Raw genomic sequence first — 25372 nt, 5'->3', positions numbered from 1 at the left:
TTTTCAGGGAATGTGTCCTCCCAGTTACCCACACCAGAAGCTGGCACTCATCCTGGACCTCTCCCCCTCTCTTATCCCACACACCCGGTCCCTCCCCGTGTCCTGTGGACCTCAACTCCTGACCATCTCTTCAAACAGAGAGCCTACTCTTTCCTGCTGCCACAGTTCTGACCCTCATCCCTTCTCATGCAGACCAGGTGATGGCCTCTAACTGGTCCCTGTACCTTGCTTTGCTCCCCTCCAGACACTTCTCCACCCTGCTAATAGGTGCCCCTGTCCTATCCAGCTTCATCTGTCACTCTCCCCAAGTGAACTAAATGCACAGCCATCGCAAACTATTCCAAGTTCCTGCAAGACTCTGTGTTGTGGGGGCGCCTGGGTGGCTCAGTTGTTAAGCGTCTGCCTTTGGCTCGGGTCGTGATCCCGGGGTCCTGGGATCGAGCCCCGCATCGGGCTCCCTGCTCGGCGGGAAGCCTGCTTCTCCCTCTCCCACTCCCCCTGCTTGTGTTCCCTCTCTCGCTGTATCTCTTTCTGTCAAATAAATAAAATCTTAAAAAAAAAAAAAAAAAAAAGACTGTGTTGTGTTGTATGCATGCTGTTCCTTCTGTTTGCGATGCCCCTCCCACTCTGGTCTACTTGGTAAACCTTAGCCTATTATGTCACCTTCGGGTGGCCTTCAGTGACACCCCCTCTCTGTCCTCTGTCCTCTCCAAGGAGAACCGATGATTCCTTCCTGTGTATCTTTAACATATATAGCCACATCTGCCTAAATTACGGATTCCTTGAGGGCAAAGCTGTATCTCTCACATCTTTGGCAGTTGGCATAGAGTCTGGTGACCTGATACATAGCTGGTGTTCAGGAAATGCTCACTGATCCGGCACCTACCTTCCTCTTCTATTTTATATTTGAGTAATCTTTCCCCACGTACTTTCTCCCCAACCATGTAGAAAGACTCTGCCCCCCTCCTGTGCACAGCATATGTGTCCCCTGGACACCCCTTTACCTGGGCACCCACGTGGCCTTGTGACAGCTCTCTGTGGTCCCTGCTGGAGCCCCGGGACCCCGTGTGCTGACTGTGCCCCCCTAGGCACCTGAGCGCCGGGGCCAACACTCCAGGCAGGGAAGTGTTTGTGAGCCTACAAATGAAGGAGTTAGGCTTGCTGATTTCTGAGTCCTCCAACTCCAAAACTATGATTCAAGGTTCTGAAAACTGTGTCATAATCTGCAAGTTTTCTCCCAGCAGATGGTCAAAACAGTTGAAACACCGATCCAAACAGTTGGCAGCTACAAAGGTAAACAGTGAAGACAGTGAATCAGAACGAAGGTGAATCCTCCAACGGGATGGAGAGCACTGGCAAAACATGTCTCACGTGGTCACAGGCGGCCCTTTGCACCCGGTGGTGGGTTCCATATGTTCCCTCCGGTGATCCGTGGGCCTCGAGAGCTTCTCAGAAAGGTGTTTGACAGCTTCCCTCTGACTAAACCCCACTGGCTAGGAATGAGCTGAAAGCACATTATTTCTCTGCAGCAGAAATTACTTTTTCTTTTCCTTTAGCATTTTGCTTTAATTTGCTCATTTTTGTAAACTCCAACACAAAGTTTAGTAATTTATTTAATATTTCATTTCTGTTCAGATAGAACTCAGAGAAAACCCTAATCTAAAGACTTTTTGGGGTTTGTGACCTTGCTTATTTTTTCCCCCTCCATAAGCATGTATCCATATCCAGCATATTTCTAGGCTGAATGTTGGGGGGAATGGACAGGAGTGAGAAAATGTGGAACACAAATCTTAGGATCTAAGCGAAGAGTCAAGCAGATGATCGTCATGATGTAGCACATGCATTACATAGAACGGCACAAGGTGACCCCACTGAGTGCAGGGAAAGGTGATTCCAGCGAGGTACCTAAGTGTAGACAGACTCGAGGCTGAGGAAAAACTCAGAGCAAAGTGAACTTAAGCAGAAGGAATTTAGGGCAGGTGGTGCATTCACACACATACATGCGTGTGCACACCCCAAGTACAGATTGCCAGAAGTAAGCCCCTGTGAGGGATCTGGGTTTGCGGTGTGGCGGACGGACACCGGCCCCTCTTTGTGGAATACTCTTCGGAGAAAGATTCCAAGACTGCTGCGCTTTAGGCCGACTCAGCGAGCTCCCTACTGCTCTCTCTCCCCAGACACCCCCCCACCCCGACCTGCTGCATAACATGCCCCCTGTCCTCTTTGGAATGTGAGCTGTGACCTCCGCTGACACGGGGCAGTGCATGTCTGTCCTTGACTTCGGCATGTTCCGGTTAGACGTTGTCGAGGGTTGACTCCGCCTCCCTCCGGGCAGGTGAGAGCCTGCCCCCTCCCACAGGTGGGTGGAGAGCTTTTGCTGCCAAGGGATCCTTAGCATTTTTAGGTGGTGCAAGCCAGCCTGGGCAACTTTAGCCAAGAATGAGGCTCGGTTTCCTTATTTCTAAAATGAGATGATCATGATGACTATTTTCCACTGCCGAGATTAGGATTATAAGGTTTACGAAATGTTGGTTGGTCACCCCTGTCTCCTTGCTCACCGTTTTCCAAACCAACGCACAACACTCTGACGTGGCTGGTCTGAGCAGGGGGAGGTTCTGATGCAAACCTTTTGCAGTAGCCCTGTGAAAACAGTCACGTCCAAACACCACCAGCGCTGTCTGCTGAGCGGGGACTGTACGCCAGGCTGGGCAATGCTTTACAGCCGCATTCTCTCCTTTGCGCTCCTAACAACCACCTCGGTACGTGTCTGTCTTGGACAAACAGGGCTTGCAGATGAGGGGTAACTTGCCCAGGGTTACACAGGCAAGCAGAAGTGAGATCTGAATCTACTCTCACCAGAGAACCTAAAGAACAACACATCCGAGCTGGAGGTTTGAGAACTAGGCTAGTCAGGGTTGCCCTCTGTGGCTGAGAAGTGAGAACCCGGATGTTCGTGGCGTCGGTGAGGTAGACGAGCCGGGACGTGGAGTCTGTCAGGTTTCAAGGCAGCTGCGACTCAGTTCATGGTTACTTTGACTTTGGTTGTCTCTGAAGCAGGGGAAAAGCGACACCAGGGACGTGAATGGGACAAGGAGCGCGGGGGGCTCTCTGACGCCTGCCGCTTCTGGATCCCAGGCAGGTGTGCGCACACTCTAGTGTGTCTAGCGAGCCCACGCGAAGTGAGATGCCCGCCAGGTCCGAAGTGTATGGAACTGTGTGTGCCGCTTGTCACCCGTAACGACGTGGACCTCCACGGAGAGCCATCAGTCGGCCGCTCAGAAGGCCACGTCACCTGGGCCTGAGAGCCACATCCTAGGCCTTGACCTTCCTGCCGTGTGTGCTAGAAGGCGCAGCAGCCTCCCTTTCCCTGCACGTACACGGCCAGGCCTAACAATTTTCCATTTGTGTCCCCTTGTGTCCACCGGGGTGCTTTCCATGGGCGGGCCTGGCCACGGCCTGCTGCAGACGCCCAAGCACGGAGTCGCGTTCTGCTCTAGAAACTGAAGAATGCAGTTTGTATCCTGACCCAGAGGGCCACCCCATCCTCAGGCAGAGGGGCAAGAGTTTATGGACGGCTGCAGCCAAAATTGTGTCCAAAAAGGAGGCTCTGACAGAGACAGAGAACTAATCAGTGATTGCCGGGGTTTGGGTGGGAGAGAAGGACAGACTACAAATGACAGTGCGGGAGCTTTTGGGGGCTGGGGGTTGCGGAAACGTCCTGAAGCTGGATAGTGGTGATGGCTGCACGACTCCGTAACTTTGCCTCAAATCTCGACCCATACGTGGACAACGGTGCATCCTGTGCTGTATAAACTATACGAGAGAGAGAGGGAGGGAGGGAGGGAGGGAGGGAGAAGAGCAGCACTGGATCTGCTTGAATAGATGGAAGCACTTCGGTGAAACCCCAGCGTAACAGACACGGACCATAGAAGAGAAGATTCGGGCCTAGAAAGTGTTAAGAGCAGGAGCAAATCATCAGAATCTTAGTGTCCAGCATCCAACCTTGAGTAGTCTGCCTCCTTGGAAAGATGACACTTGTAATATATTTTTTTTAAAGATTTATTTATTTTAGGGGGACGCCTGGGTGGCTCAGTGGGTTGAGCGTCTGCCTTCGGCTCAGGTCATGATCCCGGGGTCCTGGGATCGAGCCCCGCATCAGGCTCCCTGCTCAGTGGGGAGCCTGCCTCTCCCTCCGCCTGCCGCTCCCCCTGCTTGTGTGTTCTCTCTCTCTCTCTGTCGAATAAATAAAATATTTTATTTATTTATTTATTTTATTTTTTAAAAGATTTTATTTATTTATTTGACAGAGAGAGACACAGCGAGAGAGGGAACACAAGCAGGGGGAGTGGGAGAGGGAGAAGCAGGCTCCCCACGGAGCAGGGAGCCTGATGCAGGGCTCGATCCCAGGACCCCGGGATCATGACCTGAGCTGAAGGCAGATGCTTAATGACTGAGCCACCCAGGCGACCCTAAATAAAATCTTTTTAAAAAAAGATTTATTTATTTTAGAGAGAGAGCGGGAGAGCGTGCGAGTAGGGGAGGGAAAGGAAGAGGGAGAGTCTCAAGCAGGCTCCCCGCTGAGCGCAGAGCCCACCTCGGGGCTCAATCCCACAACCCTGAGATCATGACCTGAGCCAAGACAAGAGTCGGAGGCTTAACTGACTGAGCCGCCCAGGTGCCCCAACCATCATAATATTAATAATGCCTCTGACAGAAGGCATAGTTTCTTGCTTCCAGGAATCCTTTAAAATCCGTTTGAGTTTTTAAATGAATTCTCCATGGTAAGAGTTGTTGCATCTGAAGAGAAATGTCAGGGTGAGACATTCTCAGTGCCACAATCACTAAAATTTGAAAAGGGTGTCAAAGCAAAAAAAAAAAAAAAAAAAAAAAAAAAGAATTATACCCTTAGTGGCTCTTCCTCCGCATCAGCATCTGTCCATCTCCCTGTATGTGTGTGTGTCTGTCTCTCTCCACGTCCACCCACCCCTCCATCCCCTGCTTTTGACCACCACCTGTTCCCCCACCTGGTGCCCATCTGAGAGAAGAACCAGAGTCTCCAGGGTTAGGAAGAAGCACCGTGCGCTAGCGCAGGCCGGGGAGCTGAGCGGCAGGAAGGGGCACGTGAGTCTCCTCTAACCCCCCCCCCCCGGATGATCTTAATTACCCGCACCTGTGGTGCGATCCCAAGCCCAGGCCTCCACTGAAAACATCCAGAAATCAGAGTTGCTTGCTCTTGGCTTGTGTAACCACGCTAGCATATCGGTGTCTCCGTAAACCAGATGTCAGTATATTAATTTACAATGAGAAATACACCTTCTTTCTGATGGACTACTTCCTTCCCGTCGATGACTTAGGGTGCCTCTTTCCTGGCGTCCGAGCATCTGGCAGCTGCTAGGGGCCACGGACCATGGCTTTCCACCTCTGCGTCCTTGGAACACAGACGGTGCTCGGTAAATATTGGCCAAACTGAGCTGAAATTTTGCCAGGGATAAGAGTTGTTTATCTTTCGCCATTTTTGGTCAAACAGGAGCTAGAGATGTTGTACTCAATGTGTTTTCTGAGTCAAACACTGTTTCTAACCCACAAGGATCCATGCAAACACTGTATGGCAAGATTTACCAAGTTGGCCATTGGTCTGGATTTTCTCCCCCGACACGGCTGACTTCATTATAAAGCAAACTCCTCCCAGAGGATTTACCTAGCAAGAGAGCAGTCTACTTCACTCTGTGTTCTCTCTTGTCCTTTATGTTTGAAATGAATGCTGTAAAAGATACAGGTAATAATAGCACACACAGCTATGGGCCGTCCGCTGCCCATCCCTGAACTAGATTCTTGAGTAGAAGAACAACGGCGTTGTCATTTACCGAGTTGTATGGGAAGCAGGGATCGGAACTGAAGACATAAAAAGGCTTATGAGTCAGTGGAGTCCAATTTAGCCTTGGTAGTAGTGTGAGGCCTATTATTAGGTCCATTTTCAGGGAAAACTGTATTGTTAGGGAAGGAAGAGTCCTGTCCCTTTGTCAGAGCCCTGGTGATGAAGTCCCTGGTGGTAGGGAGCTCTTTTTCAGGCCCTCAAACAGTCTTCCCCTTCTACCCTCCTCTTCCCTCTCCAATCCCCTGCTGATCCAGACACCTGTAAAGGTGCCCAAACCCCCCTGACAAACTCTGGCCACCCCCCAGGTCAGGCAGGAAGGGTTTCTGGGGTGGGGTTGTTGAGGAGGTCTTGCTCAGAGCTCTCGGCAGCTTCGACACTTACTCTCCCTGGGGTCTCCATGCCCGGGGCTCTACCCCTGACCTCTTCTCATCCTCCACGCTCTTCACGGGAACTGCGTCTGTTCCTGTGGCTTCCACCATCCCCAGATGCTGGAGCTTCTGCGGCTCAGCCACGGTGTTGGGCCGACCCGTGTGCTGTCCACGAATGCTCTTCCCTCCGTCCGCGGCCTGCTCCGTCCAGCCCGACAAACACGTGTTGCAGGGTCCTAGTCTATTGAAATAAATGCTCCTCTGTTTAATTTGCAGGACTTTTCTTATAATTTTACTATCCAGTAACTGTTGGAATCCCTGAAGTCTTAGCCATCTGCTACTCTTCTCCTCTTCCTAGCCCTGCATCCTCCCTGAGATTATTCATTAATACAGTTTCTGTTTCACAGAGATAATGTTCATAGATACATATTTGGTTCCAACTGTCTTACCTGTCTTATTTGGTGTATGAATTTAGATGTTTCTCTATCTCCTTAAAATAAACATCTGTTGTGGCTTCGGTTCCTGGATCTCTAAGATGCAGGAGTGAACACAGAGATAATTTAGTAGGTTACAGTGTATCCATGTAATGCAGTTTTTTAAAAAGACTTAAGTCATTTATTATTTGAGAGAGAGAGGGTGTGTGTGCATGAGAGCAGGCTGGGGGGGATGGAGAGGGAGAATCTCAAGCAGCCTCCATGCCTGACGGGCTCGATCCCATGACCCTGAGATCATGACCTGAGCCGAAATCAAGAGTCGACTACTTAACTGACTGAGCCACCCAGGCGCCCCTCAATGCAATGTAGTTTTAAGCAGCTATTAAAAATGCTTACAAACAACTTTGGGTAAATCCTGTCTCTCTATGCACTTGTAAATTTCCCCGAGAATTCCTTTCTTTCCTAATCAGGAAAGAAGGAAGGACACAGGTGACGTGATCGCCTATGTTGTAGAGGAGAAGGTGGAAGGTGCAACCCCTGGCAGGTCCCTGGAGATTCCCCAGAACCCTCCAGATTAGCTGTCTTCTCCCTTCCAAGTTCCTGGCTGTGAAGATAGATGAGATGATGAGTGGCCTTGAAGCAGAAGCCTCTAGTTTGTCTCTATTTCCCTTTTCTCAAAAGAAAGTACTTTTTAGACTCGGAGCTGCTCGGGAAAGGACCTCATTTTATTAATTTCCGTAACCGAAAACACTTATCACAGGGTATGAATTCCAGCCTGGCATCACGGAATACTAGGCAGGTGGGAAAAGGAGTTCTTTTTGTTCTGTCATTGAATGAACCCCAAGGTAAGTTAAGTGGGAAAAGGCCAACTGCAAAGCAGTGTGTATAGGATGGTACCATTCGCGCAAGCCAGGGGGAAGGGAAGTTTTAATCTCTGGAAGGGTGGGTAAGAAACAGGATGCCTCTGGAAAGGGAACTGTGTGCTGGGGGCAGAGAGGTCGGAGGGAAGCTTTGCACTGCAAACCCTTCACTACTTTTTCAATTTTAAACCCTGTTGAATGTTTTAGTAATAAAAAAGAAATAAAATTTAAATTTAAAAATACACACCAAATTTATTTAAAATATGCAGAATAGGTAAATCTGTAGAAACAGAAAGCAGATGAGTGGTAGCCAGGGGCTAAGAGTAAGAGGGAATGGGGAGTGACTGCTTAACGGGGTACGGGGTGTCCTTTTGGGACGAGAGAAATATCCTGAAGCCAGATGGTGGTGATGGTCACATGACATTGTGAATGTACAAAATGCCACTGAGTTGTGCACTTTGTCTTTTATTGAGGTATAATTGACATAATGCTCACTTGAAAATGGTTAAGACGGTGAATTTCATGTTATGTGAGTTCTGCCATAATTATACATATATAATTTTACATATTATATGTAATTATATTTTTGAATGAGCGAATGAATGAATAAAATTACAGACTTACATTAGCTGGCCTCTTTATGTAATGAGATGTCCCTGCTTCGTAGTTTTTTTTTTTTTAATTAAAAATTTTTTTTTAACTAATCACCCATTGTAGGGCTCAAACTCATGACCCCAAGATCAGGAGTCTCAAGCTCTACCAACTGAGCCAGCCAGGTGCCCCTGCTTTGTAGAGGTTTTAATGGGAGATTCCAAGCACACACAAAAGTAGGACAGTATGGTGGGCCCCACTTACTTGCCCTCCCCCCCCAGTTTCAACAATTAGCAATTTGTGGCCAATCCAACTCCATTGATACACTGACTGTCTTCTTCTCTACACCTCCTAGATTATTTTGAAGCAAATTATAGCTATTGCAGTGTGGATCTCTGATAAGGACTCTTTTTAAAAAACTTACAATGCATTATCATCTCTAAAAAATTAGGTTGTTCCTTAATATCATCAAAGGGCAGTGTTTAAATTTCAAAATCAAATTTGCCTCGCAGATATCCTTTTTAGAGTTGATTCATTGCTTTGTGGTTTTAAAGAGACCAAACGGCCTTCCCCAGAACTGACCTGGTAAGTTCATTCTCAGCTACAATGAGATCTTAAAGAAGTTAAAGTTTCTTCATCTGAGAATGACTGAAATCGGGCAGGTTGCTTTTAAAGTTCCATTCCTGCTCAGATATTTTCTGGAGGGTTTCTGAGGAACCCCCTTGCCTTCTGTGACCCCCGTCGCTGTGTGGTGATGAATGTCAGTCCTGAAATGCCAGTGAGCTGACTGAAATCCTAATTTGAGAGGCTCCACTTCAGCGCTGGAACTCACCAACAAGAGCGTCTCCGTTCTCCCTCTTGGTTATTGGAATAGCAGCCATGCTTCCTTGTCCGAGGGGGGCGCGTTCCAAGCCCCCCAGCGGATGCCTGGATCCACAGAGAGTACCCACCCCATGCAGACGATGTGTTTTCCTGCACATGCACACCTAGGATCATGCACACCTATGTATAAGTTAAACACAGCAGGAGGTGAAAACATGATAACTCGTCCTAAAATAGAACAGTTATAACAATGCACTGTAACAAAAGTTATGTCAATGTGGCCTCTCTGTCAAAATACCTTATTGTGATATTTCTTCTTCTTCCCGTGAGGATGTGAGATGATGAGAAAGCGCCTACAGGAGGAGAGGACATGAGGTGGGGGACGAGGGCATGTGTCTGCGACGTCGCATTAGGCTGCTGGTGACCTGGGGATGCGTCAGGACCAGGATCATCTGCTTGCAGACCTCGGCTTGACTGCAGGTAAGCAAAACCCCAGAAAGTGAATAGTGGGTGTGTGGGTGGGGGGAGACTACTGTATCTTAACTTCTCCCCATCTTTGCTGAATGTAGTTCTGGATGACCGTCTTCCTCCCTCTGGGGACTCCTCCGCAGCACTCACCTCCCCACATCGCCCAGACTGCCCTCATTGGTCGTCAGCCACCTAAGACAGGGGCGATGGGCAATCGAGTCATCGCAAGTTACAGCTGAGGCCATCTAAAAAGAAATTTGGAGGTTTGACTCTTTCCTTTTCTTACCTCTACTCTCCCTCCTTCTTTTTTGTGTTATAACGCATTGGTGGGCCCACGTAAGTACATATTTCTATGTGACTCATCTCAAGGTTGACTTGATTCTTTTCTGTTCCTCTTTCTGCACGTTTTAGTGACATTTCCCTTCATCCCGCACCTCCGCATTACCGCCCAGATGCTCTGAGTTTTAGCATGACGGCCGTCTCCGGTTAATTCTCATCCCCTTCCTTCACCCCTCAATTGTACTCTCCTCCCAATGTGCTGTGCCTTGCAGAGTGACCACTGGCTTATCTGCAGGATCGCCAAGCCCAGAAGTGGGCGAGAGGACCCCCTCCTTCAGGAAACCATGCCTCTGTGGCGGGACAGAACTAGCTCAGATGCCAATGCTGCCCATTCTACAGATGACAAACTTGAGGCCTACGGAGGTTAGAGAACACGCCTGAGCCTAATAAGGGGAGGGGGCGCGGGGAGGGGGCCAGGTCAGAATCCAGACAGCCTGCTCACCTAACTACCGTGCTCTGTTGCTTAACCCTAAGGAGTGATTTTTGTGGTTACAGAGGAGGGCACATGAGAGGGAGTTGGTTTTCACCCGAGAGCAAACACAGTAGCAACTGCTTATTTCTTATAAGTCAGGTTGGCTCTGGGTGAGAGTATCCTTTGTTTCAGCATTTCCCAAAACATGTCCCCTCTGGAAAACTTAAGGTTTTGTTGTCAATAAGTTGATTTAATTTAGAAAAGATAGTATATTGCTTTCACTTCTTGGAGTTTCCTTTCTATACGGACACAGGTTCTAAAGAGAGAGAGAGAGACCAGTAAAGAAACCTATTTCAGTTTCGTCCAGACCTATGGAGGATGGAAACTTTCCCAGCTGCATAACACCTATTGACATCCCACGGAAACACTGCTTTATGTAAACTCTCTGGAGTGAAGATCAACACGGAGCTGTTTCAGAAGTTTTGTTGTCCTTTCTCTAATTTGTTTTCATGAAAACAAAGCCCTTCGTGGCTTTATTAAAAGGAAGACACTTCTGAATTTCTAACCTGTTTTGCCATAACCCGCTCTGACCCATTGTACCCTGGAGTGGTTGTTGGGGAGGGGAGTCCCGTTTCTGCAGCGCTCGTAGGCCCGGGGGCCCCTGCTAGAGCAACCTGAACGTGAGTCAACCCCCCTCCCGGGCTTCGGGCTTCCTTCGGCTGGCTTGCATCAGAAGGGCCCCCAGGTGAAATTTCAGCTGTGATGATATGGTTGGTGTCCAGTGTCTCTCTCTGTAAACACTGACCTCAGGATTTGGTAGATATAAGCTTCCAGACTTATTTCCATGTAATGATCCAGCTGGCTCTAAAGGTAGAGCATGATGTCACCCGTTATCTGTAGTCATTCCCTAATTAATACCTGGCCATGACTACCTGGCTCTTTTGTTCTAAATTAGGACTATATCTCATTGTCATCCCTCAACTATGGGGAACCAAGCCAGGGGGATGGGCTGCCAGAACTTGGGATCATCCAAGGCCTTCGGCACAGAGGAAGAAATGAGAGGCAATATATGGGCCCTGCGTTCAGGGTGTTGGAAGAGGAAGGGCCAAGTGTGCAGAGGCAGCAGGCCCAAGGGAGTCTTGGGGCCCAGGAGGCCGAGGAGGGCTTGGGAAAGCAGCTCACTGGTCTGAGTAGCTCTTGGGAACATAAAGTGAGTCTGGCTGGGAGCCTTTATCTTCACAGCCCCAGGTGGCTAGGTTGGCCCCACCTTACTGGTGGAACATTCTAGTTCATTATTTCCCAAATTTGTCTTTCATAAGAATCACTGCAGGTACTTATTAAATATGAAGATTCCCATACCCCACTCCCAGGATGTACTGATTTGATCTGTTTAATGAATGTTCTGAGAGATCTGTGTGATGAGGCAAGTTTGGGGAAATATTTCTCTAGTTGTTCAACGGATCCTACTCAGGAGTAATGGGCTTGGTCCATGACTCCAAGTGATTTTGTTTGCCGTCGGTTCATCTTTTGGCCACAAGGGTCTCACATTCTCTCAGAAGAGAGGAAAAGGGCCTCCTCGTCCTCCTCATCCTCATCTTCTTCGGGGGTCTTGGACACCCAGCCCCTCTGGCCAGGGCCAGCGCATAGCCTGATGTCAGGCCCCATCTAGAATAAGTTTCTAGATTTCCTCCCTCTCCGGGGGTCAGTCTTCCCCCGCTTGCTTTAGTAAGAAGTAATTTTGGAAGATGTGGTTTGATGAGCTCTTGGTGCCTGTTTGCTGTCTTTTATATTAAACCTCTTGTCTGCGTTAGTTAGCCAAGAGTATTTATAGAGCACATATTATGTGTAGAACAGGGAATAAAAACTAAATTAAGCATGTCCCTACCCTCTGGGCATTGAAAAAACTGTTTGGATTTCGAATAATGAAAAAGTTCTGGAGACAGATAGTGGTGATAGTTTCTCGTGACACTGTGAATGTGCTTAATTTCACTGAAACTGTACACTTAGAAATGATTAAAATGGTAAATTTTATGTGACATATATTTTGCCACAATTAGGAAAAAAAAAAACCCAACTTGCTCAGGAGACGATATACCCAAGAAACAACCGGAGAGGACGTTTCCAAAGTGATAAACCAGCAAAGTAAAGAAGCACGTGAATTTAAAGGGATACTTGAGTAAAGAAAACCACTCAGGCAGCTTTTGTGTTGGTTTTGAAGGAGGTTAGGAATCCCGAGACTGGGGAACAGTTGCAAGTGAAAGAGTTCGCGCAGAATAGAAATGGAATTTCTAAAGGGGAGGCTCTGTCGCGGAGGCAGCCCGCATACCACCCACCAGCCTGGGTCCAGGAAGTGTTTGCTGGGCAATGAAAGGGAACGATGATGGGGAAGTCTCCTCGGCCGGGTGGCCTCTTGCTTCAACGGAGTAGAGAGGTATTGTCTTGATTTGAAGGGATTTTCTTATATCTGGCATTACAACGCTGACATTAGGGGAAGGAAACTCTGGAAACCCCTCCCCCTCCCTCCCCCCCCCGGGGGGGCGAGCTGTTGGAGAGATGGTTAGAGATTTCCAGAAAAGCTGTACTCCTTTCTGGACCAACTGCGGGATCGTGCATCTCTGCCCTGCGCAGCGTGGGAAAGAGCTGGAGGTGGGTCTCGGAGCGGAAGCCAACTCGTACTGGAGCCCAGCACAGGCAAGGGCTTTGTGGAACTCAGAGCCCAAACCCACTGGGCAGCCATGGGAAACAGGAGGCTTTCAGGAAAGGTGTTACTTACCACGAGGACCCCAGATTTGCAGGGGGCGCCTCACTGAGGACGACTGGTGGATGAGCTAAGCTTTATGGGAGGCGGAGATGCTAGGAACTAGAGCCACTGTGGCCTCGCAGATGGCGCTGGGGAAGGGACGAGCAGTGGGGCTGTGTGTCTGACCGGCTCCCCAGGCCAGCCGAGCCATCTGTGGCTGGTCTGGCACGTAGTAGGTGTTCGGTGACTGTTTGCTACATTGAAATGAATTGAAAACCCACTCGTTTCTATTTTGTAGGATTTGCTTTTTGTTTGCTTTCGTTTAGTTCTTCCTTTTTCTAGTAAAGAGTTGCTTCTGGTTTTTTTAAATTTAAGGGATTTGATGCAGCTAAATTAAGCTGAAGGGGGTTGATCCGCATCTAGAACAGGGGCCCCCTGGGTGCCGAGGGCCACTCTTCCATCCTCCAGGCTCCCCTCCCTCCCTTGGTGATTCAGCCTATGCCTTCCCCAGCCCCACCTCTGCTCCATCAGCCTATGTGTGCTCCTCTTAGAGTCCTGTCTTGGGGATGGCCCTGAGTCCCCCTTCCACACTTCATACCTGCCGTCTCTGACTGCCCACTGAACATCTCCTCTTGCTCGTCCCTCGGTATCCTGCATCTCAGCAGGTCCAAAACTGCACCCACCACCTCTCCTCTCTGTTCTGTGGCTGCCCGCCTCCCTCCGGGCTTCCCTGTACCCCGGAGAGGCATCACCATCTACAGGGTGTCTCCAGCTAGAAACCTTCTTAACTCATCCTCAGTCCTGTTGAGCCCGCTTCAGACATGGCTCTGGAGTCCCGCCTCAACCTGTGTGAATCTGCCCCATCCGAGCTGTTCTAGATGCGCCAACAGGCGCCTCTCTGTTCCGGGACTGCTGCCCTCAGAGACAGCGAGCAGGCTTTAGGATTAATTCCTTCTGCCCTGTGCTCAGAGGAGGCCCTGCACTTCCTTGGCCCCACAGTTTTTCTTGGGTTTCTTAGTTCCCCTCTGGAGCCCTAAGTCTCAAGAAAGCCCAGCCAATGAGCTAGGATATGTCCTTTTCCTCCCTCCCAGTTCCAGAACTCCTGGGTCTCTGCGTGTACCGCTCTTTGGGCATCACGAGGCTTAGACAGTGGTTCGCACCCCTGGCTGCACAGTGGGATCGCTTGGGGAGTTTATGGGATGACGGAGGCCTGGGCACCACCCAGGCCAATTAAGTCATCCTCTCTGGAGGTAGGGCGCTGGTGTTGGCATTTTGTCAAGGCTCTCTAGATGGTTTCAATCTTCAGCCAAGGTTGAGAACCACTGGTTTACAGCATGTCTTTCCACTCTTTCTGTCTTGGGGGGGGGTCTCAGAATTGTGCATTCTCCAGCTCCCCAGACTGGGTCTTTCAAGTTCTTCTCCAGGAATAGCTTAACTTGGAATGATTCTATCATATCTTTGACTTTCATCTATCAATTCATCCATCTACTCTGTGCGTGGCACTGGGAAACAAATATAACTGTGTGTTCATGAGGGGCATCTATTATCTTTGGCTGATCCCCCACATCTGTTTACTTCGATTGTCCCAACCCTTGATTTTCCTCTGGGTGTCTGCTCCAGTCCTGACCCCACTCCACGGTCCTCTGTGAGAAGCTGCCTCCGCACCTCACTCGGGGCTGCCTGTGACCCCGACTAAGCCCATCAGGGATGGGCTCAGGGACGGGCCCAAGCCCCCAGGCACGCCAGTCAGACACTGTGCAGCTCAATTGTAGGACTACGGTTTGAATCATTAGGGAATTTACTCTTTTCTTGCTACATGTGAATGTGGGACCAGTGCTGGGAAGAAAGCCTATCTAAGAACAGAGCCCAGCAAGGAAGACCAAGGGAGGGACCCTGCCCTCAAAGATCCCTGTCTTACGGGGAGACTCACCTGCTGAATCATCCCAAAGGCGCAGTAAAGGTGATAGGGTGCTAGCTCAGGGCAGCGCAACAGCAGAACCCAGACAGCCCCGGGGTGCCCGCAGTTGGCTGGGCTGCTCATCTGCTCATTTCCAGTTTTGCCTGTCATAGCTGACCTCTGCTGGGAGACAGCCAGGGAGGTCCGGCCTCTCCTCAAGCTTGTTGGACTGCTGGATGACTGACTCCTCCGCCCAGAAGCTGTAGCTTTCCAGTGCCACAAGAACTCCCTGGTCCCCCCTCTTATTTCAGGCTCCCATCCCTTACTGGAGGCTGATCAAGACGCCTCTTCTCCCTTCCCAGCCTTGGCTGAAACCTGTCCTAACAAAATTCTGCCCTCTCTAGGCCATTCTCCCTCTGGCTGCCAGAGGATCTAAGATGCAAATCTGATCATGCTTCAAAACTTGTACTCACTCCCTGTGGCCCTCAGAATCAAGCCCAAACTCCTTCATGTGTCCCCGAGATGGTTCGGTGCAGTCCCACCTTACCTCTCATGCCTGGCCACTTCCTACCACACATTACTGAGCCAACCACGTGCACATTGCTATCGTTCCCCGTGTGAGTCACGCCCTGGTGCTGGTCTATTTGCAGGAATCAGCTTTCTCACCCATACATCCTTCACGATCCAGCTGGGATGTCCCCCTTTTGAAGCCTCAGCCAGGCAAAGTCAGTATCTCATGGAACTTTGTTCGTACCTCAGTTACACTTTGCGTATTAGGTTGTTTGGAAAAGGTGCTCAGTTAAGGTTAAGTGAATTAATGAATGCTTTCAGAATCGCCGCAGCAGCAGAGGACAGACAGACTTAGGAGAGCCCTGGGTGTGACAGAGGGCCTTCCTAAGAGCAGGTCCTCGGCTAGATTGGAAACAGAAGGAACTGGTGCTGGTGGTCCTGTAGCCCTCTGGTGTCATCTTAAAGAGCCGGTCCCTCATCTTCTCGGACCCTCGGGTGTCCTGCAGAGGAATCTTGACACCACGGAGAGTTTGGGACATAGGTTTGCAAAGCGTTCCCAGGCGGGAAGTGTGTGAGCTGTTTCGTACATTCTCAGAATCCTCAAGCCGACTCTACTAAATTGTAATATGTTGGCTATATAAATAGCATTAGATGAGTATTCATTCAGTTACAATAAAGAATGAAAATTTCACCCTGGTTCCACCATGAAAGCCAGTAATAATAACGGTACTTATAACGTATTAAGAAGGTACTGCTCCAGGGACTGAGCTAAGCATTTTCCATGTATTATCTCATTTAAGCTTTCGAAAGACTTTCTTGGGAGGACCACAGGGAGCAAGCTAACGGTCCAGTGAGGTCTTCCTGCCTTGCAGGTGAGTGAACAGAGAGGTTGGAAAGCTTGCTCACTGTCACCGAGATGGTCCACGGCACAGCCAGCGCGAGGCCCAGCTCTGTCTGACTCTGGTGTTGGTGCTTTTCCCCCATATTCCTTCTGCTGTCCCATGAGCCAGACTTTTCATGTTCTGTACGTCCAGGCCTTGGCCACACACACTAATAGTTCTTACCTAACCAGAGTCCCGACACAGTGAGAATGGAAACCTAGATTGCTGTCCGGACTAAACTTCATATCAAAACACACCCTCGGTCCCTTACCTGGTCCTGTGGAGTCTACCCCCAGATACATGTCTGATCAGTAATCCACCTTCCTTCAGCTCCGCCCTTATCTTTTGTCTGGGCTTCAGCTGAGCTTCTTAACCAGTCTCCATGTCTTTACTCCTGCCCCCTTCTTAACCTCTCCTCCCGGTAACCAGACTGATCTTTGAAAAAGGTAAATGATCTCCCCCCCACCCCACCCCAGCAGTGCACTTGGACAAATCCCAGATCCTGAGCCAGGCCTCAGGCCCCTGGATCCCTCTCCCACCTCGTTTTGTGCCTCATGAAACTTACCACATTCGAACCATCCTCACTTTCCATCTCCTCCGAACTTCCCACCTCTGCCCCAGCTCAGGCCTCGTCGTCCCCTCCGCCCGGGAGGGACCTCTGGCTCCACACCATCCCCAGCCGGCCCCTCTTCAGAGGCCGTTCCTGCCCACCCTTCTCAAATTAGAACTCTTCTATTCACACAGATCACAGTTTATATATTGTATGATTATTTGACTCATATTTTTCACCCAATTTTATAATTCTGGGATGGAAGGATTGTGTCTCTTTGGCTGAGCACTTTATCCCTCATGCCCAGCACAGCACCCAGTAGGTGATCAATATTTGCTGAAAGAATAAGTATTCTTCTATGTTACTATATGGTCTTCACAGATATCATCTAGTAGCTGCATAGCACCTGATAGTTCTCCATTTAATTAAGGGCTTTCATGAAACATTTGTTGCCTTTGTCAAGAACTGACCTTGTAGGGTCAGAAGAAAAAATGTTTAAAGTCCCTGGATCAGCAGTATCAGAAATCTGAACACACTAATAATAACATCATCCATGTACACGGTAAGCCTAATCTTGCTGTTGAGAGAAAAATATATATAGATTACAGGTTTCAAAATCAATGGAGTGGGTTTTGGGCAGTACGTCTTTTAAAAATAGAACAGAAGGGGCAATGTTAAATGCTTTGCAGGTGAGAGCACAAGAATTGTTCTGTATAACTTTCATATATATATATATAAAACTTTTGTTTCCATTTTATAAGATGGGTATCTGTGGAGAATGTTGAAGCGGGCCTGGGTTGCGGTGTCAGATGTATTTCTCACTGCGAGTTGCGTGGAAAAGCATGGAGACAGGTGGCTGGCTTTGGAAGTCTTGCACCCATGTCAAGGCCCCAGTATCACCAGGTGGAGTACAAGTTCAGAGCCCCGCACGCTCACCTTCCCGCCGTGGCCAATGGCGAGAGGGCGTGCAGGATTTGGCATACAGGAGACCCCCAGGGCTGCTTTCTTTTTCAATAAACTTTTTATTTCGGACCAATTTTCAATTTACAGAGAAGTGGTAAAGATAACACCTAGAGCTCTTGCACACCCCTCACCGGGCTCCCCCCACCATCACAGGACGTGCGGCCCAGGGAACCCTCGCTAGTGTGTTGCTAGTCACTGAACTCCAGACTTTCTTCGGATCTCACCAGGTTTCCTTCTTTCTCTTCCAGGACCGAGTCCAGGATCTTGGATGCATTCAGTCATCACGTCTCCTGGGTCTCCTCCGGTCTGTGATGGTTTCTTGGTCTTTCCTTCTTTTTCGTGACCTTGACGGAGGAGTCCTAGTTAGGTATTTTGTAGAATGTTCCTGAATGTGGATTTGTCTCGTGTGTTTCTCATGATTCGACGGGGGTTATGGGTTTAGGGGAAAAAAAACGTCATGCAGGTGAAGTGCACATCTTGTCACACCCTATCAGAGGGCACGAGATATCAACATCACTGGTGATGTCAAACTTGATCACTTGGTCAAGATAGGGTCTGCTGGGTTCCTCCCCTGTGAAGTTACCATTTTTCCCTATCTGTACTCTGTTCTTTCGAGGCAAATCACTAAGACACTAAGACCTACTCTCAAGAGAGGGGGGGGTGGGGCGTGTCACACTCTACCTCCTGGAGTGCGGAGTATCTACACATCTCATTTGGAAATCTTCTGTAGGGAAGATTTGCCTCTTCTCCACTTACTTAATTTATTATTTTAAAGATTTTATTTATTTATTTGAAAGAGAGAGAGCACAGAAGGAGAGGGAGAGGGAGAAGCAGACTCCTCGCTGAGCAGGGAGCCTGACTTGGGCCTCGATCCCAGGACCCCGGAATCATGACCTGAGCTGAAGGCAGACGATTACCCGACTGAGCCACCCTGGTGCCCCCTTAATAATTTATTTAAGTATGGGCTGATGTATATTTGTTTCTTATTTTGCATCATAATCCTAATCAGTGTCATTTCTCTTAATGCTCAAAGTGTTCCAGCTTTGGCCATTGGGAGCTCTTTCAGTGGCTCCTGTGTCCCCATCCTTGTGTTTTTTTCTAGCACTTTCCTTAGCCAAGGCAGCTGCGGGGGTGCGGGGTTCGCAGGCCATGCAGAGGAGGGGGTTCACGGGAAGCTCGGTTCCTCAGCTCTCTGCACCTGCAGCTCTCTGGTGAGCCCCCCAGCGTTGACTGATCTGCCCTGGTAAGAGTGCAAAACGTTCCTCGGCTGATTGTCCGTTCCTGGCGATCCAATTCTGGAAGGCTCTCCTACCCACACAGAATGGCAGGAATTCCAAGTGCCTGTGTTTGTGCCAGTCAAGGTCTGACTTCCCAGAATTCTGGGGGTATCTCTGCCCCACCCGCTTCCAACTCTGGATCTAGCCAAACATCCCCTTTGACCTTCCCGAGGCTGATGTTTCAGAGTTGGCTTTCGCCGCACCTGCTCTCGCTGGAGCACGTCCAGTAGGTGCCCTTGCTTCCTGGAGAAGAATGTAACCCCACCCTCTCTGTCAGGTTTCTCCTCCCCGAGGCTCACGCCTCTGCCTGGGGCTGGACCCTGTGCTCTCCCCACCCCCGTCTTTGGTCTGGTGCCCCCCACTGGCCCCTGTTGCTCGGCCTACAAGGATCCTCGAGTCTCCTGTCCCTGCGCCAGCCTCCGGCCAGCACAGCATCTCTCTCCCCTCCCCTCAGGCCTCTTGAAAGAGGACACTCGGCCCATCCTTTTCCTTGACAACTGGGCCACACAGAGCAAGTCGCTGGGAGATCTTTCACACAAAAGGGGTGATGACTGGTTTTGATGCAGTGGGAGGCACGGAGAGGGACGTCGAGTGGCCCCACTCTCAGGCAGATCCCATTGTGACGAAGGCTGCCGCAGGCTCTGGCTTGTCTGGGAAGGCTCCCGAGACGCAGCACCCCATCTGGGCCTGGAGTTGGGGTTGAAGGAGAGGAGGGAAGCCACTCCCCACAGGTCCTCCAAAGTTGGTGCAAACGAGGGGCATCTGTTTCCAAATCTTGTCTGGTCCATGCTTTTCCTTTTTACCCTCACCCTGTAGGGAGGGCCTTTGTCCAGGGGGACAGCCACTTTACCCATGGAACGTCGAGCCTTCCGTGGGCTCACACCTCCAGCACCGCCCTGCTTCCCACATTCAGTGATTCACGAGCTCCTCCTGTTTCCCCTCACTGCATCCTCCCAAGGTAAGTGGGTGTGCCCTTCCCATCAGTGGAACAAAAAGATATTCTTGGTCACAATTTGGGAGACGGCTCAGCCTGCTGCATCATGAATCTGTGTTCTGATACCCCCACTCCAGCTGAGCTGGCCTCTGTCATTATTCCCCAACGCTGACTTCTGCCTTCGACATTGCTGAGGACAGCCCTCACCCCCACCCCTGGTCTTTGGAACCCAGCTGGTGATAGTTATGTCTCCTCCAGGACCAAATACCAGTCCTGGCTCTGAACAGACTCACTTGTGCTTACAGACCCTGGCGAATTTTGTGTGTGTGTGGCCTGGCCTATGCTAATTCATTCATTCAACAGGTATTTATGGAGGACTTTCAGGCACAGCTTTAGGCACTGGAGATACAATGATGAACAGAAAGACATGGCTTCACAGAGTTTCCAAATGTGCCTGGGAGACAGATATTAAACTAGTAATTTCACAAATTTATACTGCAAATAATAAGTGCAATATGGGAGTATGGGAGTTCACAGTTTGTCTAGGGCATTAATAAAGGTTCCACAAGGAAGTGACAGTTTAACTGAGATATGAAGAATGAGTAGGAATTGACTAGGGGTGACACAGACAGGAGAGGAGAAAATCTTCCCAGAGGGAGAGAGTAGCATGTGCAAGGGTCCTGGGGCTGAAAGGGGGATGGTCAGTTAGCTAAGGGCAGGAAGAGGAGAAGGAGAAAGAAAAAGCTGGAGAGGGCAGTGGAGGCGCCATGGGGTAGGGGCTTGAGGCATGTTTAGTATCTTGGTCTTTATCCTAAGGACAGTGAGAAGGAAGCCACTGAAGGATTTTAAGAAGAGTGACATGATCAGATTTGTAACTGAGAAAATTACTGACCACAGTGTGAAGTACAGGGGATGGGTGCCCCCTGAGAAGACCTTGGTGGTTAGCCGGTAAACTTGTGGTCCCAGAAGAGATGAGGGTAGGTTTGAGATGGTGGCCCTACTTCATACGCTTGTTCCTTTACTTTTTTTTTTTTTTTTAACTGTCCTGAAATGGCAGGTTTATGTGGGCAGTGTGTTCTCAGCAGAAGATGATCTGGTGGGAGGCCCTCAGGGGCAGAAGGTTAGCTTAGTCTTAGTGCCAGCCTTTGGTAGGGAATCAGAACATGATGTGTGGACAGGGGATTCAGGGACTGCTCTTCTTTAAGTTCCTCTTTTTGCCATCTCAGTTTCCCTTGCTCTAAGAATAAAAGCAAGCTTAATTAAGCCTCCTTAAAAGCTATTACGCTAATTGGGAGCCCAGCCCCATCTTTACCCCGGGAAGAGCCCAGAACACCTGCTGCAGGTGCAGGATCCTTCCTGCCACCTTGGCTTCCCGGAATTTCATGGCGGCGGCTACCCTGAGCCACCAAGCCCGGCAATGGACAAGAAATGAAGGTGGGCTTCAAGGAGGGGCATGACCGTGCCCATCTCAGAGTCTGGAGACCTGAGCTCCGGGCTGAAAATGTGACCTTGGGCAACTCACTTCCCCCGCGGGGGCCTCAGTTCCCTCCTCCGCAATCGTAGGGTGGCCCCAAAGTCCCTCCAGCTGCGAGCGCGACTCTCGGGCCAGCAGGCGGGATGCTCGCCCGGAGGCACTGCGCCAAGCCCCCCGGCGGTCTGGGGGGGCGGTGCGGAGCCACGCCGCCCGCCGCGCGAAGGGGGCCGCGCGGAAGGCCGGCGGCGAGCGCGCGGCCGCGCCCCCAGCCCTTGGCCGGGCGCCGCGGCCGGGGGCCCCGAGGTTACGTAAGGAGCCGGCGCGGGGAGCGGGGCGGGGCGGGGCCGGAGCGCGGCCGCCCAGCCCCCGTCGGCCCAGCCCCCGTCGGCCCAGCCCCCGCCCGCCCGCGCCTGGCGGCGGCGGCGGCCACACCACCAGCAGCAGCGGCAGCCGCGCAGCCCCGCGGAATGGAGCGGCGCCGGGGCTGAGCCGGGCGCGCACGGGCCGCCGCATGTGCCGCGCGGGGAGCGGCTGCGGAGCGCGCGGGGAGCGAGCGCCAGAGGGCCCGTCGGAGCGGCCGCCGGAGCAGCGCCGGAGATGGGGTGAGTGAGCCGGCGCCCGCCGGAGGGGCCGCGACGCGTCCCTGGCTCGGAGCCCCCCGGGGGGCCGGCGCCCTCGGCCCCTCGCTCCCTCTCCCCGCACCGGGGGCCGGGGGCGAGCGCGCGGCCGGCGTCTGCCAGCCCCGGGGGCCGCCGAGCCCGCGCCCTCCGCGCCGGCGCCCGCCCCGCTCTCCCCCGCTCCCCGGCAGGGCCAGCCCGGCCTGGGCGCGGACTTTCGGCCCCGCGCCGTGGCCCTCCGCCTCCGAGCCGGGCCGGGCGCGCGGCAGCCGCGGGGACGGCGGTCCCGGGCGCGATCAACTCCCGGGCCTGTGTTTGTGAGTGTGAGAAGCAGTTTGTCGTCCTCCACGACTGGGTTTATCACCAGCAGAATGGAAATAGAAGTTTTCCTGTAAAGGGAACAGACGAAATAATCGTGACCCCCCCCCCGCCCCCCGCCCCGAGGTAGGAATAGTGGACTTTGACTGCTTTGAGACGGATGAGGGTGATGAAGTCTGGAAGGAGCCGGGGTGAGGCTCCAGTCTTGGATACAACGGAGTAAGATGCTCGGGGGAAAAGTTGAAATACTCTGTCCAAGTGACTAATGCTTGTGAGTGTATAAAGTAATTTAAAAAGCAGGATTGATTTCTCCTTGGCGTCTCTGTGAGCAGTAGGCGCTGTGAGTCAGTGAGCCGCTGTGCTAACACGATTAACTCCTTACATCTGCTCACCCGGGAGCACATGGTGAGGTGCGTCCTCCTTATTCCGGGAACAGTTATTATGCCCATTTTACAGATGAGGAAACTGATGCCTTAAGTGGTTCGGTGACTGTCCGCAGGTTGGGCAGCTGATGAGTGTTTGTAGAAGGACATTTCGTGCATCCGCAGAGGGGAAGCCACAGCCTGACAGCGACCACGGGGGTGTGGGGGTGTGGGTCAGCGAACCAGAGTTCCTGAATCTCTGTGTCCCCTGCTGTTGTGCTTAGCGCCCTTCAAACAGTCCTTCTTATGACCCTAAGACTTCTGCTGGCTGGGTTTAGAGATGGTGCTTTTCTGTATGGGGTTGGGGAGGAGTGGAAAGGGGCGAGACTGTCCTGGTGGCCTGATCAGCTCCCACCGGTCAGCGGCTCTATGGCACCTCACTCCAGGTAAGTTTCTGGAGTCCTCTTACCCAGTGAACGTTATCTGTGGGGTCTGCAAGGTGTTGGGAGGAACCAGAGGCAGGAGGAGAGGAATTTCAATGAAGGGAAGTGGGAGGGCTCCAGAACTCCATGAACAAGACAGAGGGGAGAGAAAGGGGCCAAGAGATTTGCTCAAGACATCGGTGCCAATCCAGATTCCACACATGGAGAAACTGGGGGTGATTATGCCAGAGGGGCACTGGTGGGGAAGCAGGTTTTCTGTAACATTTCCAGTGATCTCTTGGTAGACTATGAAAGGGCTGCTCTTTGTGCAGCGGGAATCTTTGAGGTTCTCAGATTTCATACTTAAAAAAAAAAAAAGATGTACAGTGGGGAAAAGGAGTTGGCAAATGTAGGTCTCAAGATGGAAGATAAAAGGGATCTGGTAATTTTAACTCTCTCTGTCCCTCTCCCCCTCAGGCAGCACGCACAAAACCAACTCAACACACTTGCGTGATCAGAAACAAATATTGAAACTCTGGTTGAGATCAAATAGTTCTGTGGAAATGAAAATGTTTACTCATGAAAGCTTAAAGAAAATGTCAGGAGGTAATTTTTGTTTGTGGAGCAACAGGGAGGAGTATCTTGGGGATCGTGTTGAAGTGGAACATGGCTTTCCTGGACTTTGAACATCATTCAGTACATGTCTTAACTCACTTCTTGCAGGTGAGGGCTGGTTTGTAACTCCTGCCTACTTCCGTCAGTTTCGATCTATCCACTTCTTCTGTAATGTATGTGAGCCTGCAAACCATGGCTGTAAATTGAGATGGAGCTAAGGCTGGATAAGCAGTTCAGACAGAGGAGGGTGGAGGGAGCCATTTTCACCGAAAATAGAACCAATGTCATCCTTTCCGAGAGTTGAGTAGGATGGGGTGGGGGTGGGGGGGACAAAAGGGCAGTCAGTAGAGAACCTCCCTGTGGTCCTATGGCCCTGCTACGGCTCGACTGTGCAGATGTGGCCAAGAATTATGGGGAAAAGAAAATCTGAGTTTACTTCTTCCTCACTTAAGATGCTTTTCCTCTTTCAGACATTTACTGTTTCTGCTTCTCTTCTGTGAAGTGTTTTGCATTTAAGCGTGTGGTTTCCCCAGTAAGTTTGTGTTTTCTCTGTCCGAGGCCTCTGTTTCCTACCTTCTCTCCTCAGTCCTGTCTCCTTTCCCCGCACACATCTTCACTGACAAGTGAAGCCAGGAGCTGCAGACCAAGGAAAGCCTCATGTCCCTGCCGCCTGCAGTCCTGCGGGCGGCTGCCCTGGTGGCTTCCTTGCCACCTGTCTCAGCGGCTGGCCAGGCCCTTCTCTGGTCCCCCACCCAGGACTGTCCATCCCGTCCCCTCTCGCCTCGTCAGGCCACCTCCCTCCAGGGTCTATCTTATCCGTATACACGCAGGCTTTGGTTCAGTGCTGTCCAGTAGACCTTTTCATACTGATGGGAATGTGCTGTGTCTGCGTGGCCCAGGACAGCTGCCCCCAGCTGCATGTGTCTAGTGTGACCGAGGACCTGAATTTTTAATTTAATTGAAATTGAAATAGCCACATGTGGGCAGTGGCTGCCATATTGGAGAGTGTAGCTTTCGCTTCTGTCATCTTCTCTGTCTTGCTTCTTTGCTCCCCTTCACCTGAAAACATCTCAGAAGATATGTCCCAAACCCACTCTCTCCATTGGCTTTCTTCTCCTACCATTCCTTACCCTCCACGCTCTGCAGACCCACCCCAACTGCGGGGTCCCTGGTAACCAGAGTGCTGCCAGATCTCTGTCCTTGTGTTAGCCCCTTGGCCGTGTTCCTCACCAGTGGCCACACTCTCCTCCCTGGAACAACTCCCTCACCCCCCATGCTCCCACCGCCCTCCAACTTCTGGCCACCACACTCCCCTGGTTTTCTGCTCCCCTTCCTGATGGTTCCTCTTCAGTCTCCCCACTCTTGCTCCTCTGACCTCTGGATGATGGGGCTACGTAGGGACTGGACCGGCTTCCTTTGTGCCCTCAACACTCTCTTCCTATAATGTTATTCCACCCCCCGACCCCACCCCTGCTGGTGACTCCCATGTTTTTATTTCCAACACAGCCCTCCTGGGGGCTTCCAACTCTAGTCCCTGAATGGAGCTCTTGATAGCCCTTCCAGCTCTCTCCTTCCTTCGTCTTAGCCATCCCAGTCCGTGGCCCCACCGTCCACCCACTTGCCAAGAGTGGTCCTTGCTTCTC

At 51.0% G+C, this 25372-nt stretch overlaps 1 protein-coding gene and 1 long non-coding RNA gene across 4 annotated transcripts in view; both read left to right on the top strand.

Annotated features, from left to right (window-relative positions):
• The window catches only part of LOC145723604 (uncharacterized), a 23929-nt gene extending 4198 nt beyond the window's left edge, over positions 1 to 19731 (top strand). For 2 of the 3 annotated variants that reach the window (XR_014148850.1, XR_014148848.1), the window contains 5 exons: positions 9281 to 9430; positions 9520 to 9681; positions 9970 to 10120; positions 10483 to 16188; positions 17959 to 19731. This is a non-coding gene — a long non-coding RNA (uncharacterized LOC145723604). The remainder of the gene's footprint in view (positions 1 to 9280; positions 9431 to 9519; positions 9682 to 9969; positions 10121 to 10482; positions 16189 to 17958) is intronic. The other variant, XR_014148849.1, reaches the window with a different exon arrangement.
• Positions 19732 to 19787: 56 nt separating this feature from the next.
• The window catches only part of HOMER2 (homer scaffold protein 2), a 72388-nt gene continuing 66803 nt past the window's right edge, over positions 19788 to 25372 (top strand). Inside the window, exon 1 of the mRNA XM_081831891.1 lies at positions 19788 to 19945. Coding sequence (XP_081688017.1) covers positions 19840 to 19945 — 106 coding nt within the window. The 5' untranslated portion in view covers positions 19788 to 19839. The remainder of the gene's footprint in view (positions 19946 to 25372) is intronic.

Source organism: Leptonychotes weddellii, chromosome 9 (assembly GCF_054177405.1).
Source record: "Leptonychotes weddellii isolate Sample4059 chromosome 9, ASM5417740v2, whole genome shotgun sequence".
Taxonomy (NCBI): domain Eukaryota; kingdom Metazoa; phylum Chordata; class Mammalia; order Carnivora; family Phocidae; genus Leptonychotes; species Leptonychotes weddellii.
This window is presented reverse-complemented; position numbering and strand designations above follow the sequence as displayed.